Source organism: Python bivittatus, unplaced genomic scaffold (genome assembly GCF_059951505.1).
Source record: "Python bivittatus isolate LINGU-HERP-01145 unplaced genomic scaffold, Pbiv_v1 ctg000480_np1212, whole genome shotgun sequence".
NCBI classification, from domain to species: domain Eukaryota; kingdom Metazoa; phylum Chordata; class Lepidosauria; order Squamata; family Pythonidae; genus Python; species Python bivittatus.
The window spans coordinates 16,316,880-16,343,825 of record NW_028277075.1 but is presented as its reverse complement, the minus strand read 5'-3'; the positions used below and the strand labels follow the sequence as shown (position 1 = coordinate 16,343,825).

Genomic DNA, 26,946 nt, shown 5'->3' with positions numbered 1-26,946 from the left:
GGACGACAACTTAATTGTTGAAATGGACCAATTTTCTAGCTCCGGTTAGCGCGTCGGCAGTTCCCGGGGGAAAATTTACAGAGAGTCCGAGATGGAGAGCAACCGCGCTCCTTTGTCGTTTGTGCCTCACCCGATCCTGCGCCTCCATCGTTCTCAAGAGCGCCAGATACGCGGCAAATAAACGCACAGCCCACGAGCAGCAGTGAGTTGGGGACTCACCCTTATTAAATGGGACGGGAGGGGGGCAGGAAGGAGAAATGCGGGCTTGGAGTGGCAGGCGAGCCCCCCGCGCCACGAGCTGCGCGGGAAGAGGGAGCTGCGCTGCACCTGTTGGCTCTGGGGAATAGCCCGCGCAGCTGCCTTCTCCTCAGAAGCAGCGGAGCAGCTGCCAAGGGCTCGAGTCCGGCGCACCCTAGTGCGCCTTGGCACCCTGCCTCCCTTCTGGGACAACCGCCTTCTCAGCCCACCCAGGCGGCCAGAGCCTGCCCAGCGTTGCTCATGCGCCCGGGCAGGATTTAAAGGCAGAGCGCACACCGGGCTGGTACAGGCGAGTATCCTCGCGGCCCCATCCAGCCACCGTCAGCTATACTTGCCTCTCTCTTCGCCGCCGCGCCTTCTCCCCCTCTCCCCCCGACGCTCTGTTTGGACGGGACAATTTTTTTTACCCACGGTTCTGCAGCACGGTGGACTTTTTCCCAATTCTCTACTGGGGAGTGTGACCCCTGCCAACCAGGAGCCAGAGGAAATCCCAGCCCCCAGCCCAAAGGTATTATGCCCCCCTCCGCGCCGCTTTCGCTCGGGGGCGGGGCAGAGAATGCCTCCCCAGTTTACCCGTGGAGGCTGGCCATACCCTGACGGTGCCTTCTCTTTCTTTTAGGTGCGACCATGGCGCCCTTCCTGCTCTTCCTAGGTGGGTATCCCATTCTCTGTCCCTACCGACGTTTGGGGAGCGGCATGCAAACGCACACCTTCAGCACCACTGTCTTCCGGGCAGCATGCTTTGATGCAAAGCCTGCCTTGTGCCTCGTGTAAGCCCCTTCCTCGTTTTTCATTGCAGGTGTCGTCTTTCTGGCCAGGGCTGTGAAAGGAGGTGAAAGCTCTGGTGAGTTCAGAAAAATCTTCTTCATCAATTGCAGTTTTCCTCCTTCGTTGTAAGAATAACGATGTTTCTTTATTCTCCATCTTCAGAGAACTTTCTTTGGCCATTGTTAATTATTAAGATTCCCAGAATCTCCTTTGACTCAATTTTCAGTGTTTCCTTATACAGCCTAAGATGGTTTGCACCTAGCGTCAGGATGTCTCTTGTTTCCTTTTTCTCCAACATAAAGAAACCTTTTATTTAAGTGTTAAGTTACTGTACAAAAGTAAATGCAGGATTCTTTCTTTTTTCCCCATGGATTATAAAATCTCATCAAGTAAGGGACTCTATTATTGCTGTAATCAAGATACAGCAATTTAGAAAGTAGCATTTGCACTTTTTATAGAAATAAAGTTAGCTTAAAATTATATGGGGACATAGTACAGGACTCAGTTGCAGCTGTTTTATTATCAGTTTTTAAAAGCCAGCATTAATGAAGAAAAAATAGCCACATTCAACCTTTCCTGTGTTCTAAAATGTAAAATCTAAAGATACCCTTTTGTCATGTCATCAACGTTGTCATCAAAGGCAACTTTGTAATTCTGAATCTTACCTGCTTTGTCCTCCCCCCATCACTATTTGAGATATAGCAGAACTTCAAGCTAACTTCTTTTGATAAGTTACTTTTCCTGTTTGAACATTTGTGAAACTAAAGCACAAATGCTGATGGGTGCATTACTGTAGAAATTAGGGGAAAAAAGGGAAAGCCTCAAAAAACGGCCCATAAAAATGGAATATAATGTGTTCTACATGTATCACCTTCTTATTTTCATTATTAGGATTATATTAGCTTACTAAGTCAACATTTCATTTCAGCCTTCTATTTCATAATGCTGATAGGCATTGATCATGCTTGCTATGGTGAATTGCAATTTTGGGGTCCCTGTCTGAATCTTATTTCTGTCTGTATTGTTTTTCAGTTGCTGTCTATTCCTTGTGCTGTCTTTTTTCTTCTGGGCAGAACTGATAAGCTGAGCTTCTTTAATGTAGTCCTGATTCAGGTTGAGAGGGCCTTTGAGAAGGGGTTTGTTTTTGTGCTAAAGATGGCTAGCTATTGTAGGAGAAATAAACTTTCAGTGAAGAAAAGTGATATGTTTCTTAGTTATATGGAAGAATATATACTTTATAAATTTTGGTTATCATTCTTTAAGTAATTGGCTGTTACTGTAAAGGAAACCAGCTTTGTCAATTATATAAGCGCCTTGTATTTACAGGCAGGTTTTAGAAATGTCATAGAGATACATGCAAGCAATTACAGTAGAATCATATATTTACAAATAATTACAGTAGAATTGCATTCACTCCTATAACCCCCTCTATTATTTGTTTTGTGAATTGATGATAGGGTTTTGTAAAAATGTTTACATCTGGTCCAGAATGTGGCATTGCACACAGTGTTGGGAGCTCCTGGTTTGCTCATGTTGAGTGCCCCTAGGTTTGCCCTCTGTTGCGTGAGCTGCATTGGCTCCCAGCTTTTTTTCCAGATGCAATGCAAGGTGCTAGTTATAACCTGCAAAGCCCTACATGGCACGGGGGCAGGTTATTCATGGGACCATTTCTCCCTGAGGGCATCTACTCATCTCACCAGATCCGATACAGTAGACATGCTCCGTGCTTAAATGTGGCCATCTAGTGGGGCCTAGGAAGCATGCCTTTTCCATTGGCAGTCCCTGCCCTGTAGAACACCATTCCCCTTGAGATGCAGCAGGCTTCCATCCTCTTAACCTTCTGGAAGGCAGTGAAGAGCTGGCTCTTCCCCCAAGTGCTGGGATAGGGTGAGTTTGAAGCCTGAAGATGATGGTGTTGGCTGCATCAGAGGAGAATGGTTGTTTGTGGCACCATGTTCTTCCTTTTATTGCTTTTTGGTTTTATGGTTTTTGACATTTCTAGGAATAACTTGTAAATTATTGGAGGCTTACAGAGCTTGTAGATAAAATAATTGAGCTATCCTATAAGGTACAGAATTGTAAAACAGTTTAGATCATACTGATTTTGATGTGTATAAGTTGATTGTTGTAACAACTTGGAATAGGATAAGACACAGAACCAAATTAAAAAAACAAAACAAAACCATAATGTCAAATAATTTTGAAATATAATTTTCTGCCATATTTAGGTATACAGCAGTAGGCATCATAGAGCTCAGAATGAAGAATATTGTGCATTTCAGCATCTACGCGGCTAGTTTGCACTGTATTGATCATTGTTAACAGAATTCCCAATTCAATTTTAGAACTGAACATGCATTCCAAAGAGTTAAATATAATGTTATATAGACACAAAAACAACATCCATTTATCACTTTACAGGATTAAACTAATATTTTACAAATATCTTACAGGGAAAAAAATGCAAACAACTGATCAATGTCTTCATGTTCTCTTATAAATTCACTATTGAAGACATATGTCACTCTACTTTTTTGAAATTGGAAATAAAGTAGTAATAAATAGGTGTTTATATCAGTAAAGATAGTGGTTATTTCTGTGGAAGAACATAGACTTTAAAAGCACTGTGTTTTGCAACTTTTTATTCAATATGAAGAAGACTGAATGGATATTCTCAGCCATTCACAAACATAATTATAGTGATTAATAATTATAATTTATTACAGCATAGATACTTAAGGCTTTTAAAAACAGACAGTATGACTATGATAAAGTAGTAAGAGTTACATGCTAAATTCCATCTTGTTGCTATAATGTGGATTATCATATACTGACTTTCTACCCTTCTGCCATTAAAATATTACTGTAAAAAGTATTGAAAACTTAGTTTAAAATGTTAATCATTTCATTAGATGGCCCTGCATTTAATCCACTTTCAAAACTTTATTATTTTTTTAACAACTAGGAAAGGAGCATACTCTTCTAACAAATACCAGATTGCTGCAGTGTATGGAACTGGACTGCAGTATAAATGTATTATTATTAACTATAACCATTACACTGAAGTTCTTTAATTAAAAACAGAACGGAAGCAACTACACTACAAAATAATAGAGGGACAACAAGTGCATGATACTTTTTAATCCAGTCCTACAGCAAACGTTTGAAATAATTAAAAATATGTCATGCAACTAGTGCTGAAATTACAACCAAAAACATCAACATGGATACTTTGCCAACATATACAAAGGTACAGGTTCTTTCTTTGAAGCTGCAGAGTCTTCCTTAGGGAGCCCGCTTCTCGAGTGCATGAGGCACCACACAAGTATGTAAACGGGAATTTCAGAGAGTAATTGAAAATTAACTGATCCATTGCATTTTCAGAAAACTGCAAACACATGACAAATAAAAAGAATATCTAGCCAGAGGCCTGTCATAAAGACTGAACATTCTGGAAAAAAAGCCATTATGTTTTCTGAAGACTGAATTAATAGATTAGGTATTTGTGTGTGTGTGTGTGTGTGTGTGTCTTCAAGTCAGTGTTAACTCCTGGTGACTGCCTGCACAAGTCCCTACAGTTTTCATGGCAAGATTTAAGAAGTAGTTCGCCATTGCCTCCTTGGGCTGAGAAAGAGTGACTGGCCCAAGATCACCCAGCTGGCTTCATGCCTATGGGGGGGCTAGAACTCATGGTCTCCTGGTTTCTATTCTGGTGCCTTAACTACTACACCCAAACTCTCTATTTTAATGCAATTAGGTTAAATATACAAAGTAGTCTCAAACCCAATTCCTGTGTTTCTAATTGCAAATCCAGATCCAGCACGATACTATATTTTGGGCACCAATTTTGCATTGCATTTCAAATATTTTGGGTCATGAATTGTAATTTGATCTCCTGACTATTCTTTTAGGGGGTAGATTGCATAGTCATGAAAAGCATGAAATAAGTTCTGTTGTTTAGATGCAGATGAATGAATATTCATGCTCAATGAAAAAAAGGACATAATTTTAATTTCAATTCTTACGACAATGACAATGAGACCAAAAGTCCACTAGATGAATATTGCAGCTACATCTACTGTAATAAGATAACTCACTCTTGAATAGGATTTTTTCTTTTCTGTTCAAGCAGTTTAGCATCTTGGAAGCATATAGTATTGTAAGGGTGTCATGATAGAAACTACAGTGTATAGTGTTTTGGGACCATACTTGTTAAATATTTCTCCAAAGGAATACAACAGCTACTGATACCTATAAACAGTCCAGTTTACAGGAGACTCCCATTGGTTCTTGTAGTTTCACCAAGGTATTTAAAATTATTTCTACAGAATGAATCAGAATGGCTTTTATTAAAGCTTGAATTAATCTGATGCCATTGCTTGGTATAGGTATTGTAATAAACCTTTTATTAAACACTAGAAAATTTAATGCACATACTGCAGACTATATAATAGAAAAAGGGAACAATGTATAGGCTGCAAAATAAGAAAAAGAGACTAGTTTGGACTAGTGTATCACTATAAAGACAGGTACTTTTTAATCTTCTGTTGTTAAGATTAAAGGGAATTCTTGAACGAATAATGTTTAAATTTGTATTGGTTGCATTCATTTTATTCCCCAGAGGATTAATCATTTTAAATATGGAATCTTTGTGACTTTTCACTTGAATTTATTTTTTTAGTATTGTTTGTATTTAGCTGAGACCACTTGAAAATAAAACCTGATTCAATCAACTATATTTACAAATAAATATATGAAATATTTGGCCAGTCTTTTTCTCTCTCAGCTCTAGACTGGGAAATTAAAAAAAAAAAATCAATCTGCTAATCGGCACTGGAGCAGTGTGGTAGGTTATAGTCTATAACCTTTAGTGAAGAGGCTTTCACCCTACAGTAGATTCACCTGGGCTGATAATAATATGAAATATTATAATTTATAAATGAATGTATTGCATATATTATACTGATATTTCCATGAAGCTTAAGTTTTATGTATCTTTTTTTCCAATCTGTAGCCCCCACTGTTATTACATGTTTTACAAGAGGACTTGATCTTAGAAAGGATCGAGCAGTTGTCATTTGTCCAGCAAACTGTCACATATGGCAGTTCTATGTCTATGGAAACACCGAGTATGCCTCTGACTCTAGTATCTGTGGCGCTGCCATTCACAGGTAAGCCCTATTATCAATAATGCAGTAGAAATTAAGAATGAATATACCCATAGCTGTATTCCAGGAACTGGTCTGAAAGCACAGGAAGAATTAAAATAGATCTTAGAAGAATTAAAATAGGAATGATTAATTAAATTAAAATAATTAATCAATTAAAATAGGAAGAGTTAAAATAGATCTTGCCTGGTATCTGGATAGGGAATAATTTGGGAATCCTCTATGCATCACTGTACTTTAACTGTTTGAATCAAAGGAGACTATAGCAATAAAGTAACAATCAAGGATTTCTAAATTCAACCTATGCTTGGATTTAATATACATTTAGAATTAAGTAAATGTTTTTAAAAATAAAGGCTTCAGGCAACCTCCATTTACCCTTTCCATCCAACCCTCCAGTTGAACAATTCATGGAGATGATTGGTACCATGAAGTTTCTCTCTCTTCCAACCTCTTCCAACTACCCTGGAACTAGAACTTAAAGCAACTCAGTGGCTGCTTTAATAAGGTTTCTATGCAGCCAATAATATAATAATACCATATATCAGTATAAAACCCCACAACCTCCCCCACAGGCTCTGCTCTCACCAGAGTCCAGCAGGAGACACTCCACTACCACTTCCACCATTTCCCACAGCCCAAACCACCATAAACTATTGCAGATCCAATCAACTTACACTGCCCAGTTCTTCCCTTTCTCTTTCCAACAACCGACTCCACTTTCCCAGATCTCAAACAAAGCAGACTTCTGACTTGCTTCTCAGTTCTTGTGTCCAGTTCTGCAGCTGCATGTTTATGGGCTGTGTCATAATTCATCTGGTCTGCCATCAGCCACCATTCTCTTCCAGCATCTGGTTGCCATAACAATCCCTCTCTCTCTCGGTCTCTCTCTCAACCTTATTGTCAGACTTCTTCTCTCCCATTTCTCTTCCTTGTCTATATTCTTTAAAATTCAGCCAGCTTCTCTACTCTGAACACTCCCAGTTCTCTGATTCAACACTTTCACTGTCACCTTCTCCATCCCTTCCCCACAACATCTTCTATGTCGTGTAGAGAAAATGGCTCTAATATGGCCCACAAAGACTTTTTGTTTGTTTGTTTGTTTTCTTCCATGGCAATATCACTATGGTCTAGCTGACTTATGCTTATGGATGAAGTTTGTTGTGGTAATTGTTGAAGTAAAAATGAGGTAATACTATACATTTTAATGTCCCTGAAAATTATTTTTCTCAATAATTTTGCGTTTGTGATGTGGGCGTGTATGCATACACACAAATATGCATGCACACATTTGTATTCTACACATACCTCTTCATCTAATCAAGGTTCCTTTCACTCATATGATTAATCTCCTTGGAAATGAAACCTGTGTTAGATATGCAGATGCTTCTTCAACCATAAACAATAGTTTTCAGTCATATACAGTACAGCAGCCAGAATTTAAGATACAAAGCAGATTCAACTGTTTTTCAGTGCATGAATTTCACTGAAAGAAATTTAAAATCAGAATTTACAGTCAAGTACTTCAAATACATAAATTCTGCTATAAGTCTTAAGTTTGGTCTACTAATAGTGTGAATAAAATAGAAAATAGTGTGCCTGCCACTAATTTTAGATGGCTAGGTATAGAAAGTTAATAGTAAGGAAATTAATAGCAATAGTAAGAAGTATGGTTATAATTGTTAAAAAGCACTCTTTTCTTCATTGTTTTACTTCTTCCATCGGAATATGTTTTAGACAGAACTAGACTCAAGATTTCAGAAAGAGACAAGATACACAAAGTGAGAATTCTCTTAAACTTCTTCTTTGTACAAAGTGAATGTAATGACATTGTTAGGGTTTTGATGCCCTATCAAAATGGAAACTTGCTTTTAGAGTTAGTCCTAGTAACTCTATTACTGTACTAGTGTATTAAGGTCTAGCAGTTTTCTAAACAAGGCCAAGCTGAACTTGTCAAAATTCCTTGGATGAAAAAGAACATTTATCAAAATATGATATTTCTTTAAGAGCCAATGCCTACTTTTGCTGCTGCAGACATTTGAGTAATCCCAATATTTTGCTGATATAAATTTTAAAAATCCTAAGGCTCATAGTGTGCTCTACCAGGAATCAGAGAATTACAGTGTATCTGAATGTTGAGATTATTTGGATGATTTTCTTAATAGCAGTATTTCTATTTTTATTTATTTTTTATTTAATTTTATGTATTGTTTGGGTCAAAAATGGGGAAACTTTGCATCTCTTAATTTTTTCTAGTTGCAACTTACAGCAACTCTTACCATGCTGGTTAGATTACTGGGAGTAATAGTATACAATGTTTTACACAGTCACAGGTTCCCATGGCTGGCTCAAAGAACATAATCACAGATCTTTCTATAGGGTCCAAACCCTTTCCTTGAGGTCATTGCAGTTTAGGAGATTATATACACTGCATTAGCTTTAGGAACTATCCAGGTCCTGTCCCTCAAAGGTGTTGCAGAAAGGGATATAGAAAGAGTCCATCTTTAGCACTGTAAACACAGTCCCCCTTCTTTTTCTTAACCTCTCAGACCAGAGCGATACAGAGGTTACATTACATCATGCCCTCATGCATGAAGTTTTATATGATTGATGAAGGTCATGTAAAACCAAAACCTCATACATGAGGCCATGATATAATGTAACCTCTGGTGTGAGAATTAAGAATAGGAAGGTGGACTACATTTTTCTAAAGATAGGTTAGCTTGAAGAAAGAGTTTACTAATATAATAATAATAATAATAATAATAATAATAATAATAATAATAATAGAGCAATTGGATTCTGGGCAGCCAACTTTCACAATCATAAACCTTTCAATGAATAAATGTTCCTGTTACTTTTACATTACTTGGATATGTCTCTCCATTAGGAAACCCTTTGGATTGATATGAATATCTCTAGATATAAGAGGATTATGAGAAATTATAGATACATAAGGGCATGAGTCTAGCATTAGAAATAGTATGTTTCTGTAGGGCAAAATAACATGCTATGTATAGACAGCCATGGAGATGAGGGAAATATTCACATATCTTTTTTAAAATGTTACTTTAATGTGCTGTGTGAACATAGTCTTTGTGGGCGCAAGGGGCCAGTTTTAAAAATTATTTGGGTCACAGAGTTGTGAATTATAACACATTATGATGTCACTGGAGTAAAGTGAAGGTTTTAGGCCTTCTGCAAGAGTTAAGACATCAGAGTGTTCCTGTACGCTTCTCAAGATAGAAAAGATGGCCCTGCCCACTGGTAGGGGTTGCTCAGCAGGCTCTGGAGGCTGCAAAAAAGTGCTGGGAGAGCTACATGAAGACTAAGGAATGCAACTTACCTATCTCTGTTTTATTATTAAGCATGTTTATGAACCCAGGCAACTATCTATTTCACAATCTGTAGCTAAGCAAACCAAGGCTTAGCATGACAAGCGAATCAGCCAATATATCACCATCAAATCTCAATATCCCACAGGTACTTGCTGTTTTAACAGCATTACAACAAATGTGTTAGATCTCTTTTATAGTTGTACAACAGTATAACTTGTGACCTGATGCAGCAATTCTTACATTTAGTATGCACAAATTGCAACATACCATAAACATAAGAGCAGTATTAGGAATTCTTCTGATATGGATGGAACTATTTGACTGCTGTGACTGAGATTCCATTGCCTCTGAAGAAGTAAGCATATAGTATATGCATATCCGTGGTCCCAGAACCATCTGAATGCATAGTGGCATCAAATGTCTTTTGTCAGCTGGTTCCACAACTGCTATTCTGTCTGGAAAAGGTAGGCTGAGACTCAAGTTACTCATTATAAAGGACAGTCTTTTATTTCAGAAAGCTGTCCTTTAGAATTATTTATTTTTCAAAAACTCACTTTTGTCTTTTATTTTGGTCATTTAACTTTTACTATACAAATGGTACCACTTAATGCACAGTCTTTCACATTCCTGTGAAAAATATGGAAACTGAATTGTCTTTTTAAATTAAATTTAGATAATACTGTTTGATTTTAGTTTTTTTTAATTAGAATTTACATTTTTGTAAAGTTTTTCTTGGTTTTGCTCTTGAATTTTCCTTTGTAAAGCAAAGTTAAAAACATAAACAATTAAAAATTTGAACCTCTTATGAACCTCTTTCAGGTTTGTCCCCTTTTTCAAGTATGTCCTTTATTTTTTCAAGAAAATATGGTCATTGTACTTATACACCAAAATTATCTCAACATTCTCCTTGTGGTAACTGAAACTGCCATTACATTAGAATGTCAAATAAGCTGCATTGAACTGAAATTCATAAATATAATTATTGTTGCACACATAATGAAAAAATACATCATTTACCTTCCTTTTCTGTCTTTTTTTCTTAAATACTGAATTACTGTATACATTGATACTATATATCTACTTCACTTTTGTAATTAAGTATTACCCAAAGCTCTTTTACAAAATGTTCAGATCTGAAATTAGCTGCATCTTCTCCAAAATATAGGTTTAGTTGTGTGCACTTTATTTGTACCTGCATTTGGAAATCTTATTTTGTTACAGAGGTGTGATCACCAGTTCAGGTGGGACTGTAAGGGTGCAAATGTTACCAGGGCGTGAGTCCTACTCTGCAAAATACGCCAATGGAATCCAGTCCCAAGTCCTCTCTAAGTCGACATCATCATTTTCAGTAGCTAGTAAGTGGATAATTTATTTTCTCAAAGGATTTGGAAATTAACACAGCATCTTGTGATAGTGAATTTTGTAACTGAACCATTCTTGGTGTTAAAAAAAAAACAAACTTTCCTTTTAGCTGCCTGGGATGAATCTGCATACAGGGAGAAGAGAGCAACTTTATTTTATTCCATATATATATAATTGTATAGGTTTCTAACATATTTTTTCTTGCTCTTTTATCAAACAAAAAAGTTCCAAACATAATTTGCTATTCCAGTCCCTTGATTAATTTGGATGTCTTTATATGTCATTTTCAGACATAGAAATAAAATAAAAACCTTACAATCTTAATGCATTGGAGATGAGTGTTGGATTGCACAGACTTACCAGCTATAACCCAAATTTGGAACGTGTAGTTCAACAATATGTGTATCATTTATTTTTCTCTAGGACTCAACTTAGTTGAGTATTTGGCTCCCAATAGCTTAGAGCCAACTATTTTCTGATCAAAGCAGAAGTTGAAAGCTAAAATAAATTGTTTTTACTTTCTTTCTCATTAGACCTTTCAGCTCTATTGGAATGTTCTCTTAAAGAACATTCAAGGGACAAGAAGGAAGCATGCTAGCCCCAACCTTCCTCTCCTTCCCCATGTCAAAAACAAGCTTCTGTGGTGGGTAGTCTTTTGCCTTCTGTATCTATGTAGTTTCCCTGTGTGATGTAGAACCACTTTATGAAATATTGTGCAAAAGGTTCCGTTCCTTTACAGAAGTTTAACTTTAACACGAAGGATTATGAAATGTGGATTTTGGTGATTTTACTATGTTACACTAAATAGAAAGGAAGTATTTATGGGAAGATCCAGGGATATGGGGAAAGACCACAGCATCATAAAGAAGACGTTCAACTATCAGAAGTTTTAATTGTATTTTTTCCACTATTTTGATTTTGGTGGCAGTATACTTTCAGCATCAGGCTCATACTAGTGGTCAGGGAAAAAGAATACAGAGAAAGAGGAAAATGCTTCTCTGAGATCTAGCACAACTTCAGATTTCAGTTTGCTTGTAATTACTTTTCCCAAATAAAATTGGACTGGTTTACAAACACAACCTCTTTTACATCTTTTGAGAGCAGTGTAATAATTTTTTAAAATTTTTCAATGTGATAATAGGCACTAAAAGTGGAGCCCTTGAAGCAGCTGGGCATCCTATTTCAACAGCACGGCCATTTACAGGTAAAAAATTCAATAAAAAATATGTCCTTTCCAACCAAAAGCTTCCAGGAAATAAGCAATTTTGTATTTATTCTCTCATTTTTGTAAAATATATTTTACAGTGTAAAGATAATAGAATACATATAAAGAAAAATACAAGGACTAGAATTCTATCATTAGTAAGGCATTTTTACTTTAAACTTACATGTAATCACAGGTACAGTTATCAAATAATTTGCAAACATTTGCTGAAAATTAAACAACAAATAGTTACAATATTAACTAACAATAGCTATTAATCCCTCTAATTTGTTAATACAGAGATAAATTGTGAGAAAATGAACATCTTGTAGTTTCATTTTTCTCCCCACAATATGGAAAGCAATTCTTCTTTTGTAATACAGAGAGCAATCCTTTGGGATGGGCGTGGGAGAAAGTACAACACAAAAACTACCAAATCCAATTCTTTATGGCTTTGTACTATCCCCCCCCCCTTTTTTCTTTTTAAATTTATTTTTTAAAGAACTCCCCTTTCACTGATTCCCATTGTAAGGAAATTCACTACACTGGCTGTAGACTGACATAATTTTTTTCCATATCCAAGAGATAAGGATGCATCCAAACTCTCTCATTACTATTTCTGTTATGCATCTACTCTTTTTTGTCCTTGATGGAGGTTGGCCTTGATGGTGAGATCATTGTCATACAGAGAGAACCTCAGTAAGCAGATTCTTTTTAAAAAAAAGACATAAACATGTTTAATTTCATAGCCTTTAATGTCAGTTAAACAAGCTTAGGATTTAAGACTCAGAGATACCACAAACAACTATATAGATGGGTATAGAAGCTCTAAGAGGAATCAGGAGAATTTCCCCTGTATATTTGATTGCACAATCTCATTCTTAATATAGATATTCTATACCTATGGATAATGGAGGTGAAATGCATGTCAAATTTATTGAAGGAACATCACATCTCCATATATTTTCACAAGTGCTAGCATGTATTTGTTCTCTCACATCTGTTGCATTACTAATTCACTTGGAGACTTTGGGACCTTATTTTTAACCTAGCGTATTTTATATAATCTTTGGGATCTTATGGGAAATACCTACATGTACCTCAGTGACATAAACTTCATAGAAGAAAGCAGAATACCTTCAGTTTTACTTGACGCCTCATTATTGCCTATACCCAAATATAAGAAATTATGTTTCCTACTTCTTTAGGAAAACGACCTAAAAAACCTGCTGTGAAAAAGTCTGGAAATGAAGGTAAGTGATTATCAAACCATACCATACAAAATAAATCTCTAAAGTTAATGTACCATTATGTTAATAGAACTCTCTTGGCTGTTCACAGATTGTAAAGCCGATATTGCTTTTCTGATTGATGGAAGCTACAATATCGGGCAGCGTAGATTTAATCTGCAGAAGAACTTTATTGGGAAAGTAGCAGTGATGCTGGGAATTGGAACTGAAGGACCACACGTGGGAGTAATACAAGCCAGGTATCAGAAATATGTCCTATTTGGTACATTACTGTTTCTTAAGTGCTATGATTTCTAACATTATATTTTCAGGCAGATGATAATTATAATGCAAATTATATATTTGATGTTTAAAAGGTAAATCACATTTGGACTTTCTAACAATGGCACATATTCTATCATTTGCTGAAGATTAAATGATGTTCACAGATATATTTGAGGAGCATGTATTATTAACAGAAAATAAAGAGCATAAAATGTAATATTTTGAACTCAGCACATGGTAGCAGAGGCAAATTGTTGAAAAAGGAAAGATCTGTGCAAGTTATTGAAGCCCTAACCAATATTACTACATGCCTTAGAATCATAGAGTTGCAATTGGCCATTTAGGGTAACTCTATACTCAGTGCAGGAATCAAAATCAAAGCATTCATGATAGAAGGTTTCCTTGACTTTGCTTGCATGCTTCCTACATTTCCCATTTGTAATGTAATCCAGAAGACTTAAATGCTTAAAAAACTCAATGTCCCATAATTTATAATAGATATTGCTGTTGTTCTTGTGAAGTGCAGAAAACTTTAATCTGGGTATTTTATAGTTCAGTAACCATATCTAGGACATTGGACATCTAAACCATTGTAGTAGAGTGCTTCTGTTTAGCATTTCAAGCTTGGTGCTAATTCCTTCAGCCTTGTGAAGGCTGCTTTGATCATATACTGTACTTGTCCCTGAACTTCATAGCAATGAGGTTGAAATGTAGCCATTTCAATTCCCTGCTGATCCTAAGTTTTAGGCTGGGGTGTGTATGTATATGATACTGAAAAATCAGTTACTGCAATGTTACTTTGAAAAAGTAATTTTATTGAGAGAGAACGGACAAAACAAATTTTCTTATTGGTATAGTGATTTCAAATGGAATTCAACACTCCAGAGCAGTTCTCTTTAACTTAAAGGGTTTTAGGAATGTGCTTTTTACAACACCGTAAGATTTTCACTGGGGTTGAATTTAGGATGTTCTGTGTGCAAATGTCTTCTTTGCCATTGACAAACAGACTGAAAAATACATTTCAAAAATATATTTCAAATATTTCTGAAATGTATTTCAAAAATATAAAATATATTCAGTTCACTTGTAGATTTTCATTCACATTCCTATATCTAGCCTGTGATACAAGCTTCCAGTGTTATGATTTTCCTGGCAATTGCTTCAGAGGTAAGGGAAGAAGACAAGGAACCCTATAATTTATACTTTTATTCCTGTAAAAGTTGCAATGCCTGCGGTAGTCAAAAGCGTAGGATCTTTCCCTGCAACTTCTGTCAAAAAATGTTCCTAAATCATGGATTTTATTATACTCATTACCTATCAGCAAAACAATGCTGGTTACTTTATGAACAAATAAAAAAATAAGCAGATTTTAAAATACATATAGAATAAAATGCCCAAAACATCTGGAAGAGTTTAGCCTGCTTGTTACCAAGTTGATGAGTTAGCCCATAAAACTTTCAGACGCAAAAGAATGACTGCATTTACATTTGTTGACTACACTAGCACCACTAATGTTTCATCCAAGGGAATTAATAGAATCTAGGCTCCAAAATGAGCAATTTTTTAAAAACCTTTATAGAGAGCCAAGGAAAGTTTCACATTTTAAGGCTGTTAATAGTGGAAAAACACTAACAAGTGATTAAGGCAGGGCAAGAATCAAATTGAAAATAGCACTTCTTAAATTAGATGTATTTTTGTTTGACACCTATCCAATGATTATGGTCAATTTGCAATGTTATGGTGGTGAAAAATCAGAAAAGTAGGCTTCAACAGGTGTTTGGCAAAAGTTCATTGAAATGAACCAGATATTTTAAATATATAACTTTGCTCTGCGGCAACTACAAAGATTAAAAAAGAAAAGGACATTCTTGAGTTGACTGCATCCATGCACTTTTCTTGGCAATGTTAGGAATGGCCGTGTGTCATAGAGTGTTTATAACGAATTATGACAGGCAAGATATCAGGCTTTTATTACAAAAAGTGCTTTATTATACAATTACAGTATATACAAAACACATGGGATGCTCACATAGTGAGGCTAACAACTTTCTCTACTCTTCACTTCACTCCTCTGTTCTTATTCTTCCCTGATTATGTATCTCAGTTAACACTTCCTTAACTCTTTTACGGCTTTACAACTCAATCCAGACTTTTATTATTTTTACTATATCTCCTTTCTTTCTTTGTCTTACCTCTTTTCCCAAAGTCATGTGTTTTGCTTCTTCCTTCAGGTGTCTGGGTCTGAGATCAGTTGTCTACAACAGAATAGCAGTCACTTTTCTTCTGTTAACATTATGCTATTTCTCTGTTTTAACCTTCGCTCTTCTCCCAATGACCTCTTTGGGGAATTCTTCTTGGCTGAATACTCTCTTTCTTACCCTTGCCCTTCCATGGATTCCACGTAACTGCTTTGTAGTTCCTCCTTTCTCTTGTCCCAGCATAACAAAGGGTTGGGGAAGTAACAAGATTAACCAACATAAGTCAGATTCTTTCCCAGCTCAGCTTTGCCTGGAACCTCTGAGGCTTTTGGACTGCTAGACAGCTGATTGCAGTTTCCCACTCCCATCTCACCTACACAAAGTCCTCTCTCTCCAACAGCAATCTATTTCTTCAGCTCAACACTTTGTCCTCTTTCTCCTTGGGACATTTTCTGAACCTGGAGATACTTACTTTCTGTGGGCTTCTGGTTTGTTCTTTTTTCCTTCTTCTCCCTTGCTTTTTGTCTCCAGCCATCACCATTTTGATGCTTTCATGAGCAGCAGTCCCTTCTCTAACCAAGAGCTCTCTCCTGCTGGTACGTCTCAACTGTCTCTATTTGATACTTCTCAAGTCCACCTCCCAGCTTCTAGAAGGTGCTTGTCTATGGGTTGGTGAGAGGCAGAGACCTTAGAATTCCTCACCCATTACTAACCAGGATTAACTCTGCTTACCTTCTGAGATGGGCGGTTGAAAAATTTAATAGATAGATAGATAGATAGATAGATAGATAGATAGATAGATAGATAGATAGATAGATAGTCATTTACTATAAAAAAATAAAAATGCATTCTCTGAAATTGCTGTTTTCACACTTGTCCCACAAAAAAAGGCAAATATTCAATATTAATTGGGCTGAGGGATTAAGTATACGTTATACCCAGTGTATAACTATTTTATTAAAGGAAAGCTGCTTTGTGGAGAGGGCATTTGAAGTGAAGAACTCTTTAACCCTGCCGTCGCCTGTTATGTCTCTGTTGCATGCAAATTATCATTCTCATTGCTTTTGCCTCTGTGTAGTTCCAAGCACAATTCATTTCCCACAAGCTGAAACCTCTATACTTATACTTTTATTCAGTAGGTGAAATGTATGCCTTTATTCAGTAGATAGGATCATCTAGCTGATTGTGGCTGATATAAAAGATACCTAAACAAATTGAGTTCTAGTTAATGCTTGGTTGTACTGAAAAATTTTAGGACTAGAAAGTTTAAAAAATAAGAAGGTATTGACAAACCACTTTCACATTATTGCTAAGTAAATATGTATGTCTCTAATTTTTTTATCAGCAATTTAGCTTAATTTAGAGGAGTTATTACTGTATTCAGCTTTTGGAAGAGTTAGCCTGTAACACAGATTTTTCTTTTCTGTTATTAGCCATCATATCCCTAAAGCAGAACTTGAGAGAGGAAAGTAGGGGATGGAAAAAAATTAAGGTGGTGTTGCTCATGCAAACAAGAATTAAGTAAAAAAAGAAACCAGAAAAAGAATGAGTCCCAAAAACATATAACTTACACAAAAGACTATTCAAGTTTCTACTTTCTTGTATCTGGGTGCAAAATGCTCCTGATAGTGGGAGTTTGATTGTCATGCCTGTACTATAATAGAATTAGATGGTGGATATTGGAATAAGAAAGAACATCATTCTTCCTTTACCCTATAAAGATACTCAACACAACAAGAAGTTAAAGGCATAGAAATGGGCTTGGCCCAAGTGTTTTTTGTTGTCTTCAACTGGAATTAGAACAGGCAAAGCAGTAATGTCTTGGCATACTGGATCCTCCATCAACTGAAAAGACTGTTAAACTACCAAGAGGTCCAGTGGTCTGCTCTAGAACTGTAGAAAACTGAAAAGGAAGGTCTTGGTTTTGACTCTCCTGATCGATAAGAAAACAGTCCAAGGAGTAGAATTCATGGGGAACTCTTTCCCAAAGCCCCTCTTCTGGTAATGTGTCCTGTGCCTGAAGAGGAGCTGGTGAAGACTGACACAAATTGGGCAGTCCATCAGTGTTGGGACTGTTGGTAGTGGACCTGAAAAAAGCATTGTGGAGAGAAATCCAAGGTTGTTGGAAATAGAATCTGGGCAACAACTGAACCTTTTTTTTCTCTTTCTCTTTTCATCCTGATTGGAATTGACTGTGGCAGGCTTCTTAGATGTCTTTCAATCCTTAATGGGTATAGAGAGAAAGGAATCATCAGACATGATCTCCAGGGAACCCAGCAAAACCATTCTTCATTTTTCATGGCTAAGGATGAGCAGCTGTTTCACAATGGTCATTTATATACTCCCCTTCCTTTAAGAAAAATAGTTTTAAACTTTGCCATGAGAATATAATGGCTGGTCATGGGAGAGTGTTTAAAAGGCTCTTAGAGTTCTAGCAGCCAAGAATGAAAGCAGTTGTCAAGGGCTATGTTTCATCTTCTCATGTTTGCTGCCAGGCAAAATCTATTCCTGGGAAACCAACTGGCATGCTCCAGCCTCTGAGTTCTCCTTTGCAACCTTGGGATACAATGTCAATGGATTTTATTCCCTCTGGTAAAGGAGTATACCAGCATTGTGGTGGTGGAATTGTTTACAAAGATGGTCCATTTCATTCCTTGCAAGAGTCTCCTATCAGCTTAGGAAATGGCACACATTTTTTAGACCACATTTTAAGATACAGAGGCCTAATCATCATGTGATTTTGGATCACAGATCCCAATTTACCTCCAACTTTTAGAAGGCCTTCTTTCTGTTGTTAAATGTTAAAATTCATTTGTCATGTTCTCATCATCCAGCATCAGACAGATAATTTGAGAAATTGTACCAAATATCACAACAATATTTAAAGTTCTATATCTCTTGTCAACAAGACAATTGGACTGAGCTGTTGCCTCTTGTAGAATTTGTCTACAGCAGTTCAGCACATTCCTCCATCAGAATGTCTCCTTTAAGAAGACTTACAGCTTTCAGCCTTGTGTATTGCCCTCCTTGGACTTCCTGCAGGAGAGGCAAGCTGGTCAGTGCTTTTTTTAAAAAAACAGCTAGATTTGGCAAAGGCTACATACAAGCAAGCTGCAGGCATACAGAGACAAGAGGGTGTCAAGATTGCTAAAGGGAATTTGGTGTAGTTTTCTTAAAAGTTTTTGCTTCCACCCAACCTTTGAAGAAGTTGGACTTGAAATTTATTGGCCTCTTCCCAATGGCCCAGCAAATATATCTAGTGGGTTTTTGTTTGCAATTGTCTGCATCAATGAAGATTCATCCTATTTTCCATCAATCATTGCTTGCGCTGGAGGCACCTCCCTGTAGTTTATGGACTAAGATAGCACCTCCCCTTCTCCTGGTGGTTGTGGACAAGGAGTATTAAGTAGAAGCTATTCTGGACTCTAGATGCAAGGGTGTACCTGATTCATTAGAAGGGTCATCCAGAGTCAGAGCCATCATGGGCAAATACAGCAAATGTACATACCCCACAACTTCTATGCCAATTTCCTCTGCAATTCCTAGGGAAACCTAGTCCACGTGATCTGCCATCTTTACAAGGGGCATGTATGTCCCAGGAGGAACAAGACTCTGAGTTCCTGTGTGGAGGGTTCCACAGAACAGATTGGGGGACAACATGGGGAGGGGAAGATTTCCCAACTCCATCTACTTCTGGGTTGCAAAACTGACAGGACAGGGTGCAGAAGCAGGCAGAAATGGATGAAGAAACTCAATCTATCCGGCAGCAGAAAGAGGGTAGTGGGGTGTTAGCTCCCTGTACAGCTGCATTACAGGACTGGTCTAGTAATCTTGGAGAACTGCTGCAGAGAAAGAGAGCAGGGAATCTGCAGTTTGTTGCCCTTACTCTGGCCTGGAGTTTTCTCTGTGCTCAGGAGGGGATCCTGTGGCTAACTGGGTGAGATAGAGAGTAAGGGAGATAACCCTGACAGAAATATGCAAGAACTGTTACCTAGGCAAAGGGGCTGAAACATTTTTCGGTCCTGGGAAACAATATCATTTTCAGAAGCAGTTCAGACAAGTGCCTTCCTGATTGACCAGAGTATAAGAAGGAGGGAAGTTAAAGAACAATCAAGCTTCCAAGATTCTGTTATTATAGGCAAAAAGTATAGTTTTCCTCTTCCTGTGGAGCTGATTCTCTGCTCTGGTCTACCTAGTGGGGCTGACAATGATTTGGTTCCTCACTGCTGAAAATGCAGCTGCCACCTGAGGATTCTCTGTGGCTGTTGGCAGTTTTAGTGGATCTCTCAAAGAGCTGAAGAGCCACCAAGAATTTTGGGGATATGGTAGGAGTCTTGGAGTAAAGATGAGGGGACTACAATACTTATACAGTCTACCACCTTTAAATCTTGCTCCCAGAAAGTGGCTTACAAACAAGAAGAATGATTGCAATGAACCTGTTTAGTAAATGCCAGGCAATGCTTACAATATATTTGTTTAACTTTTTTACAGAGTTCATTGGTCACCCCAATCAACCACTCCTAGGTGGCGTACAACTCCCCAGACCTGTAATTTTGGATTAAAAACACAAATAAATATAAATTAAAAGTATACATTGTAAATCGGGGTTTAGTGATTGTTCATTTAGTGACTGTTTGCAGTTATGATGGTGATGAAAAAGTAACTTTACGACTAGTCCTTGCACTTACGACCTTTCCAGATCTGCAAAGCAAAGCTGAAGTAAGATCATAAGCACAGTTGTGGTTTCCCTTAGTGACTCCTTCGGTTAACAACTGAGTTGCCAGTCCCAATTGTGGTTGCTAAACAAGGACTACCTGTAACTATATAATTCCAGGAATCAACAATTACGAACATGCAACTGTCTGAAGCAGAACAGGTGCTTCGGGGTAGGCATATATGCACTTGCTACATCTGTCACCACCTCCTTTAAAAGTTTATGTGCTTCCTGAGCTTGCATGCTAGCTGCACCATCCCTGGAAAATGTGCATCTGAGTTAAGAAAGTGACAGCAAGGTGGTTGTTGCCTCTTTAATGTCTCATTATCTCAAACATGTATTCATACATCAGCACTTACAGTACATTCGTTTACTGTAAAGTTTTCACCAAGATAAAAAAGAGATTTTATGCCCATCTGAGAGAGGAGGTTTGCTCATAAAACGCTGGCATTTGTGAAATGAAGTCTTTGGGCCATTAAGCTGGGTGCTTACTACAAGAAGGCAGGTTGCTCTGAAAAGTGAAGAGACTATTAAAGAAAATAAGAAAAAAATAAAACAGGACAATCCACCCAAGGACAAGTGTACTAAGGCTCCAGCAGTCAAAAACAACCTATAGGAGATATGCCTACTCAATCAATCAATCAATCAACCAACCAACCAACCAATCAATCAGTCTCCTGGATGAAGCCGAGGTCCATCTTAGTCTATATGTAGTTTCTCAGGGTGGCCAGTCAGATGTTTCTAGGCTGCTTATAATGAGGCCCTCTATCCTCAGAACAAGGTTTCACAAATGATTCTGTATTTGCAACTTTATACATGAAATTACTTTTTAATTAATATGTATTACATCAGGCTGAGTTATATTTTTTACATAAAACGTGAATGAGAACTGGGTTTTTAATTGTATTCACATTCTAGTTGTTGCACAGCACACATCTTTGTTCTTGTGTTCTTCTCCTAGTGATTATCCAAAAACTGAATTTTATCTGAACAACTTCACTGCGTCAAAAGATGTTTTATTTGCCATAAAAGAAATAGCTTTCAAAGGAGGCAATTCCAATACAGGTATGTTCTCATCCATGTAGGTCAAATATAACAAATATTTTAAAAAAATAATATGGATTAAATCTAACATTAGATGGAGTTTTTTTTATACAATGAATGGGTCCTTTCATTATCTCTTTGTTCTTGCATACACAAACCCAGATATGTTCCCCAACTCAGCTAAGCAGAATTTGAGGATGCACAATAGTTGAGTGTGTGGGTGGGGAGGGGTATTTCTCTCCATTTTATTGGTGGAAGACTTTTCTTAGTTGGAGGAATTAATTTATCACGTGTGAATGAAAATTTAATCTCATCTAAGCTGTTTGCACATGTAATACCTGGCATATAATGCCTGGCACTGAAATGATTGTCAAATCACATTCAATGTTCTAAACAATGAAAATAATTTTATGTTACTTGCACCACCATAAAATGAAAATAGCAGGTCTATTCCTTATAGAAGGAAATTATAATTCCACAATTTATTTTCATGGTAGTTCCTGAACTAAGAACTTTATTTTTAAATATTAAACAGGTATATCTTGCATTTTTATTGTACTGAAAGAGAGTAATGGCATTCTTTTTTTCTCTTCTCCCTCCTTATCAGGAAGAGCCTTGAAACATGCAGCACAAAGATTTTTTTCTGTTGAAAATGGGGTACGCAAAAGCATTCCTAAAATCATCGTAGTTTTCTTAGATGGGTGGCCATCAGATAATTTGGAAGAAGCTGGTATATTGGCTAGAGAATTTGGTGTTAATGTATTCATTGTGTCCATTGCAAAGCCTACAACTGAAGAACTGGGGATGATTCAAGAACTAAATTTTGTTGAAAAGGTGAGAAGAGAAATCCCTACATTTGTGCATTACTGTAAGTCAGAAGAGCCATTTTTAGTTCTGATTAAAAATCCTCATTGTTAAGTAGTATAATATCTTAGTACATAAGTGGGCACCATCAGCAACAAATGAGCCTCCTGGCTTTATAGATTGCTAATAATGTGGTGTTTGATATCACTGAAAGGGGTAAAGCCAATTTTTTTTCACTGTTTTTTCCAGGTTTTTTTTTTTTTTTGAAGCGGGATTAGAATTGGATTTGGGCTACTTCCATCCCTACTTTTACAAAAATTGAACTCCAAAATTGTGCCACCAAGATTTAGCTATTTTGTTGCTGAATTTCAACAGTATGTTCTGGGGATGTTACACACAGGTTATAAGTTACCCATACTGAACTTCATAGACATACTTAATGTCTATGAAAGTCTCTGAGAGCTAATACTTTTTTTACACCTCCCCTGCAGACACAACCTTAATAAATCAATAAAGATAAACCAACAAGATAATGTCAACTACATATTACCAAACCAAGGAACAATGAGCAAATGATAAAGTGCAGGGGGGCAAGTTTGGGAGAGACAAATATCACATCAATCTCCAAAGGATTTCTGGAATAGCTGGCTCTTAAAGGCTTCCTAGAGGTGAATATGTGTAGCTCAGGGTTGAACTGTGCAGTCCTTGGGGTTGTCCAAGTTTGGTTCTTTTCTTGCAAACGTTTCATTTTGGTTCAAAAGAACCAAGCTCGGAGAATCTTAAAGGCTTCCCAAACTCAGGATGAGTATCATGCATCACAAACAAGCCTTTGTAGCCTCTGCCAAAACAACAGATTTAGTATTACACAAAAATCAGTTTTGCAGATGTGCTAAAACTCGTGCCTTTTGTTTTGCTTTTAAAAACAGGCAGTCTGTCAGAATAATGGATTCTTTTCCTACAACATACCAACTTGGTTTGGTACCACAAAGTATGTGAAACCTCTTGTTCAAAAACTCTGTGCACATGAACAAATGTTATGCAGCAAGACTTGCTATAACTCCGTCAACATAGCTTTCCTGATAGATGGTTCTAGCAGTGTTGGTGACAGCAACTTCCGCCTCATGCTTGAATTTATTGGTAATGTTGCCAAATCATTTGAGATCACAGATATTGGTGCCAAAATTGCAGTTGTTCAGTTCACTTATGATCAGCGCAGAGAGTTTGGCTTTACAGACTACATGACAAAGGAAAAGGTTCTTTCAGGTCTTCAAGAGATCCGCTATATGAGTGGAGGTACTGCTACAGGAGAAGCCATTACTTATGTAACCAAAAATGTGTTTGCACCTGTCAGAGATGGACCCAACAAAAAATTCCTGGTAATTTTGACTGATGGTCAGTCCTATGATGATATCCGAGGGCCTGCAGCTGCTGCTCATAAAGCAGGTAAAACGGTTAACATTGTCTCTGCTCAAAGAATTCAACACACTATACTTCAGATCTGAGTCCCTTCCTTCCTTCCTTCCTTCCTTCCTTCCTTCCTTCCTTCCTTCCTTCCTTCCTTCCTTCCTTCCTTCCTTCCTTCCTTCCTTCCTTCCTTCCTTCCTTCCTTCCTTCTTTTATAATTTACATTTCTAGGGTCACCCACTGGGTTGCACATCAGGATTAAAATAGAGAAAACAAAATGACAAGTAAAAGATGGCCATATTTGGGAGAAAAAAATAATCCATATTTATACACACACACGCACACACACACATATATACAATTTTATGGAAATTTGGTTTTTAATTTTTTCATATTGATGAAATTCTTCAGGGCTCTTGCATATAGTTAAATTACATGGTAGATGTGGGGAAGGGAGTTGTATAAGTATCCTGTGTTTCAGTGTACAGCCTTTCTCCGCAGTGTTCCTGGTTTTCCACAGTTCACTTATCCCAAGGTAAAGCATAATGAGAGAATTCCCATGGGATTTTTTCAAATCAGGGAGCATGGGCTGCCGAGAAGTCCTGTCGAGTGATGCCAGAGGATATAAAAGCATCTCAATCACTTTATAACAATAAAGCGTGGGCATATCCACACTGCCCTGTTGTCCCATTGCCAGATGGGCCAGCAGCCAATCAAATTAGAAGGTAGAAATAGATGATATTATCCTTATTCTCACTCCATTCACTGGGAAGTGACCTCTGGATATGTGTGTATGTATGTGTGTGTCTAGAAAGACCAGAACAGAAAGATGGGAGGACACATCAGCAGAGGAATTGTCTTATGGAATGATGTGTGGTAGTCTGTCCTTTGCACTGAATATCTTGCAAGATGTTGCCGTAGAGTCTCAGTCCAGGCAGGATTTTCTTAAACTGGCTTAGAGTCAAACTGACAGTAGTTTAAAGGTGCAGTGTGCAAGTTACAAATTAACTCCTTTCCAAACGTAAAGCATCTCAAAAATAATGCAGAAAAACAGAAGACTCTAGCAGTTAAAGACTTAGGAAAATTGGAAAAAATGGCACAGTAACTAAAAGTTTTCAGTAGGGTTGATGGGCATGGCTTCTCTCAAACTGTTTGGAAACTGACCCCTTGCAAAGGGGTCACATATTCTCAGTTACCTAAAACTGCCAAGATTCTGTGGGGATAGTAGATTATAGCAGTTGGAAAAGTCTCATGATTTGGATTGATGTAAACAATAGAGGAAAAGTGTTTTTTCTGCTGCTATTCTGGCAAAATTCTGCAATCTCCTTGATAAAATCTACCATTCATTACCTTCTGGAATTCAAGTAGCACTGTCTCATAGCAAATGGTCCTAAGTCTGGTAATTTATTCCATAGTATCCTATCTAAGATAATGCTGTTTGCATTGTTTGTATACATATGAAGCATCTCAAATCCTTATCTCCATTAACTTTAAGCAAGCTCTCAAAAATATTCCTTTCCTTCTCAACCATTTTTTAAGGTATCAACATATTCTCTGTTGGCATTGCTTGGGCTCCACTGGAGGATTTAAAAGATATGGCATCTGAACCTAAGGAAACGCATATCTTCTTCACAAAGGAATTTACTGGACTGGAGCAGATTGTGCCAAATATTGTAAGAGCCATTTGCAGAGATTTTTTGGGCTTCAAACAGTGAACAAAAGCCTAAAGGAGCTGACTCTAAGTACATTTGCAAAACCAAAATCTCTAGAGTATAAGATGTTCTGTTATTCTAGCACACAAAGTTACAATGTGGTGGATTGGCTTACAAAGGGCTTACTATTGTACTGTCTTTAGGCAAAGCTTCAATTAAAGTCAGTGTACTTTTTTGCCTGAATAAATAGTAGAGAACTTGGCCAAAAGTACTATTTGATACATATTTTTACTATTTCTGTTAACTTTTCAAATGTGGCCAAACTTACCTAATATCCATTTTATGTACCCACCCCCCGCCACAAAAAAATGCAGCTGCTCCTGGCGCTGTATTACTCTCTAAACCTCTTCCAAATTAAGCTGGAAATCTCCAATGTATTTTATTAAATATGATCTCTTTTTGCTCTGGAATGTCAACTGTGGTAAAAATAATATTTTGGTGAGTGTGCAGTTAATAAACACACAATATTTGTGCTTAGGTATGTGTATAGCCAGACAGATATCAATATAATTCTGATTAAAAATGAATTCCTCTGAAGTACAGTATTATATGGTTCCAAAGGTTGCTCTTCAGTTATAGTTTTTTTTAGCATCAAAGATTCCAGTGATATATCTAAGTTTTGATTTAAAAGTCACCTTGATTATATTTACCTTGGAAATGTCTTTATTAAGAATTGCTTGCATTTCTTTCCAAACCATTTAAACATTTAAATATTAGTTTACTTATAAAATATGTCTGAGCTTGAAACTGACTTAGCTCAGTTTAGTTTTAATGGTCTGAATTTAAATCCAAATATTCTAAACTATGCGACATAAGATTCTGCTGAAACTAGTTACCTGCAATTACAAAATTATATATTTAATATAACTTGCAAATAAAAAAAATCAAAAGCAATGAAGTACAAACTAATAATATTTATCTGGCTAATAGTCTTTTTTAAAAAATGATTTTTTAAAATATCTTATACTTAAAAACTCCTAGGGTTTTTCTTTTGCATTACCCTAATTGTTCTTTATAAAAAACATTTACTAAAATTTTACTTATAGAGCTTTAAAAAAATGGCATGTAAAATACACATTATTTATATACGTTTTTAGCTATTTTGTTTAAAGGTATAAATAAACCAATAATAAGGAATGCAACTATTGATGTAACTGCTGAATCATCACAATAAAACATTACACTACTACATTCTTTTCTTTTCTTTAAAAAAAGTTAAGTATTATCAAAAGTATAGGAATTTCATACAATAATCTACAATAGTCTAATTCATATAATTAGAGTACAATAATCTAAACATCTTGTTAAACTTGTACTACCTCATTCATTCACAAATTCAGAGGTGCAACATTATTCCAAATTCTTTTTCCTATCTATCTCAATCGTTATGTAACTGGCAAGATAAAAATGTACAAGTTCAACCAATGTATGGTATTCTAATGTGCAAATCAGCTCCAT

General features: G+C 36.8%; 1 protein-coding gene across 2 annotated transcripts; it reads left to right on the top strand.

The window, feature by feature from the left end:
- Nucleotides 1–26,659, top strand: COCH (cochlin). 2 transcript variants are annotated; one of them, XM_088145075.1, is made up of 12 exons: nucleotides 1–202; nucleotides 878–910; nucleotides 1,058–1,102; nucleotides 6,041–6,197; nucleotides 10,754–10,887; nucleotides 12,036–12,098; nucleotides 13,307–13,351; nucleotides 13,440–13,587; nucleotides 21,486–21,589; nucleotides 22,176–22,402; nucleotides 23,299–23,815; nucleotides 25,316–26,659. In XM_088145075.1, exons 2-12 carry the CDS (start codon nucleotides 886–888, stop codon nucleotides 25,489–25,491), a joined length of 1,641 nt encoding a protein of 546 aa, XP_088001201.1. In that variant the 5' UTR covers nucleotides 1–202; nucleotides 878–885; the 3' UTR covers nucleotides 25,492–26,659. The 2 variants fall into 2 exon arrangements, with proteins under 2 accessions (XP_088001201.1, XP_007429085.1); XM_007429023.4 differs by lacking the exon at nucleotides 1–202 and adding an exon at nucleotides 318–766.
- The last annotated feature ends 287 nt before the right edge of the window (nucleotides 26,660–26,946 follow it).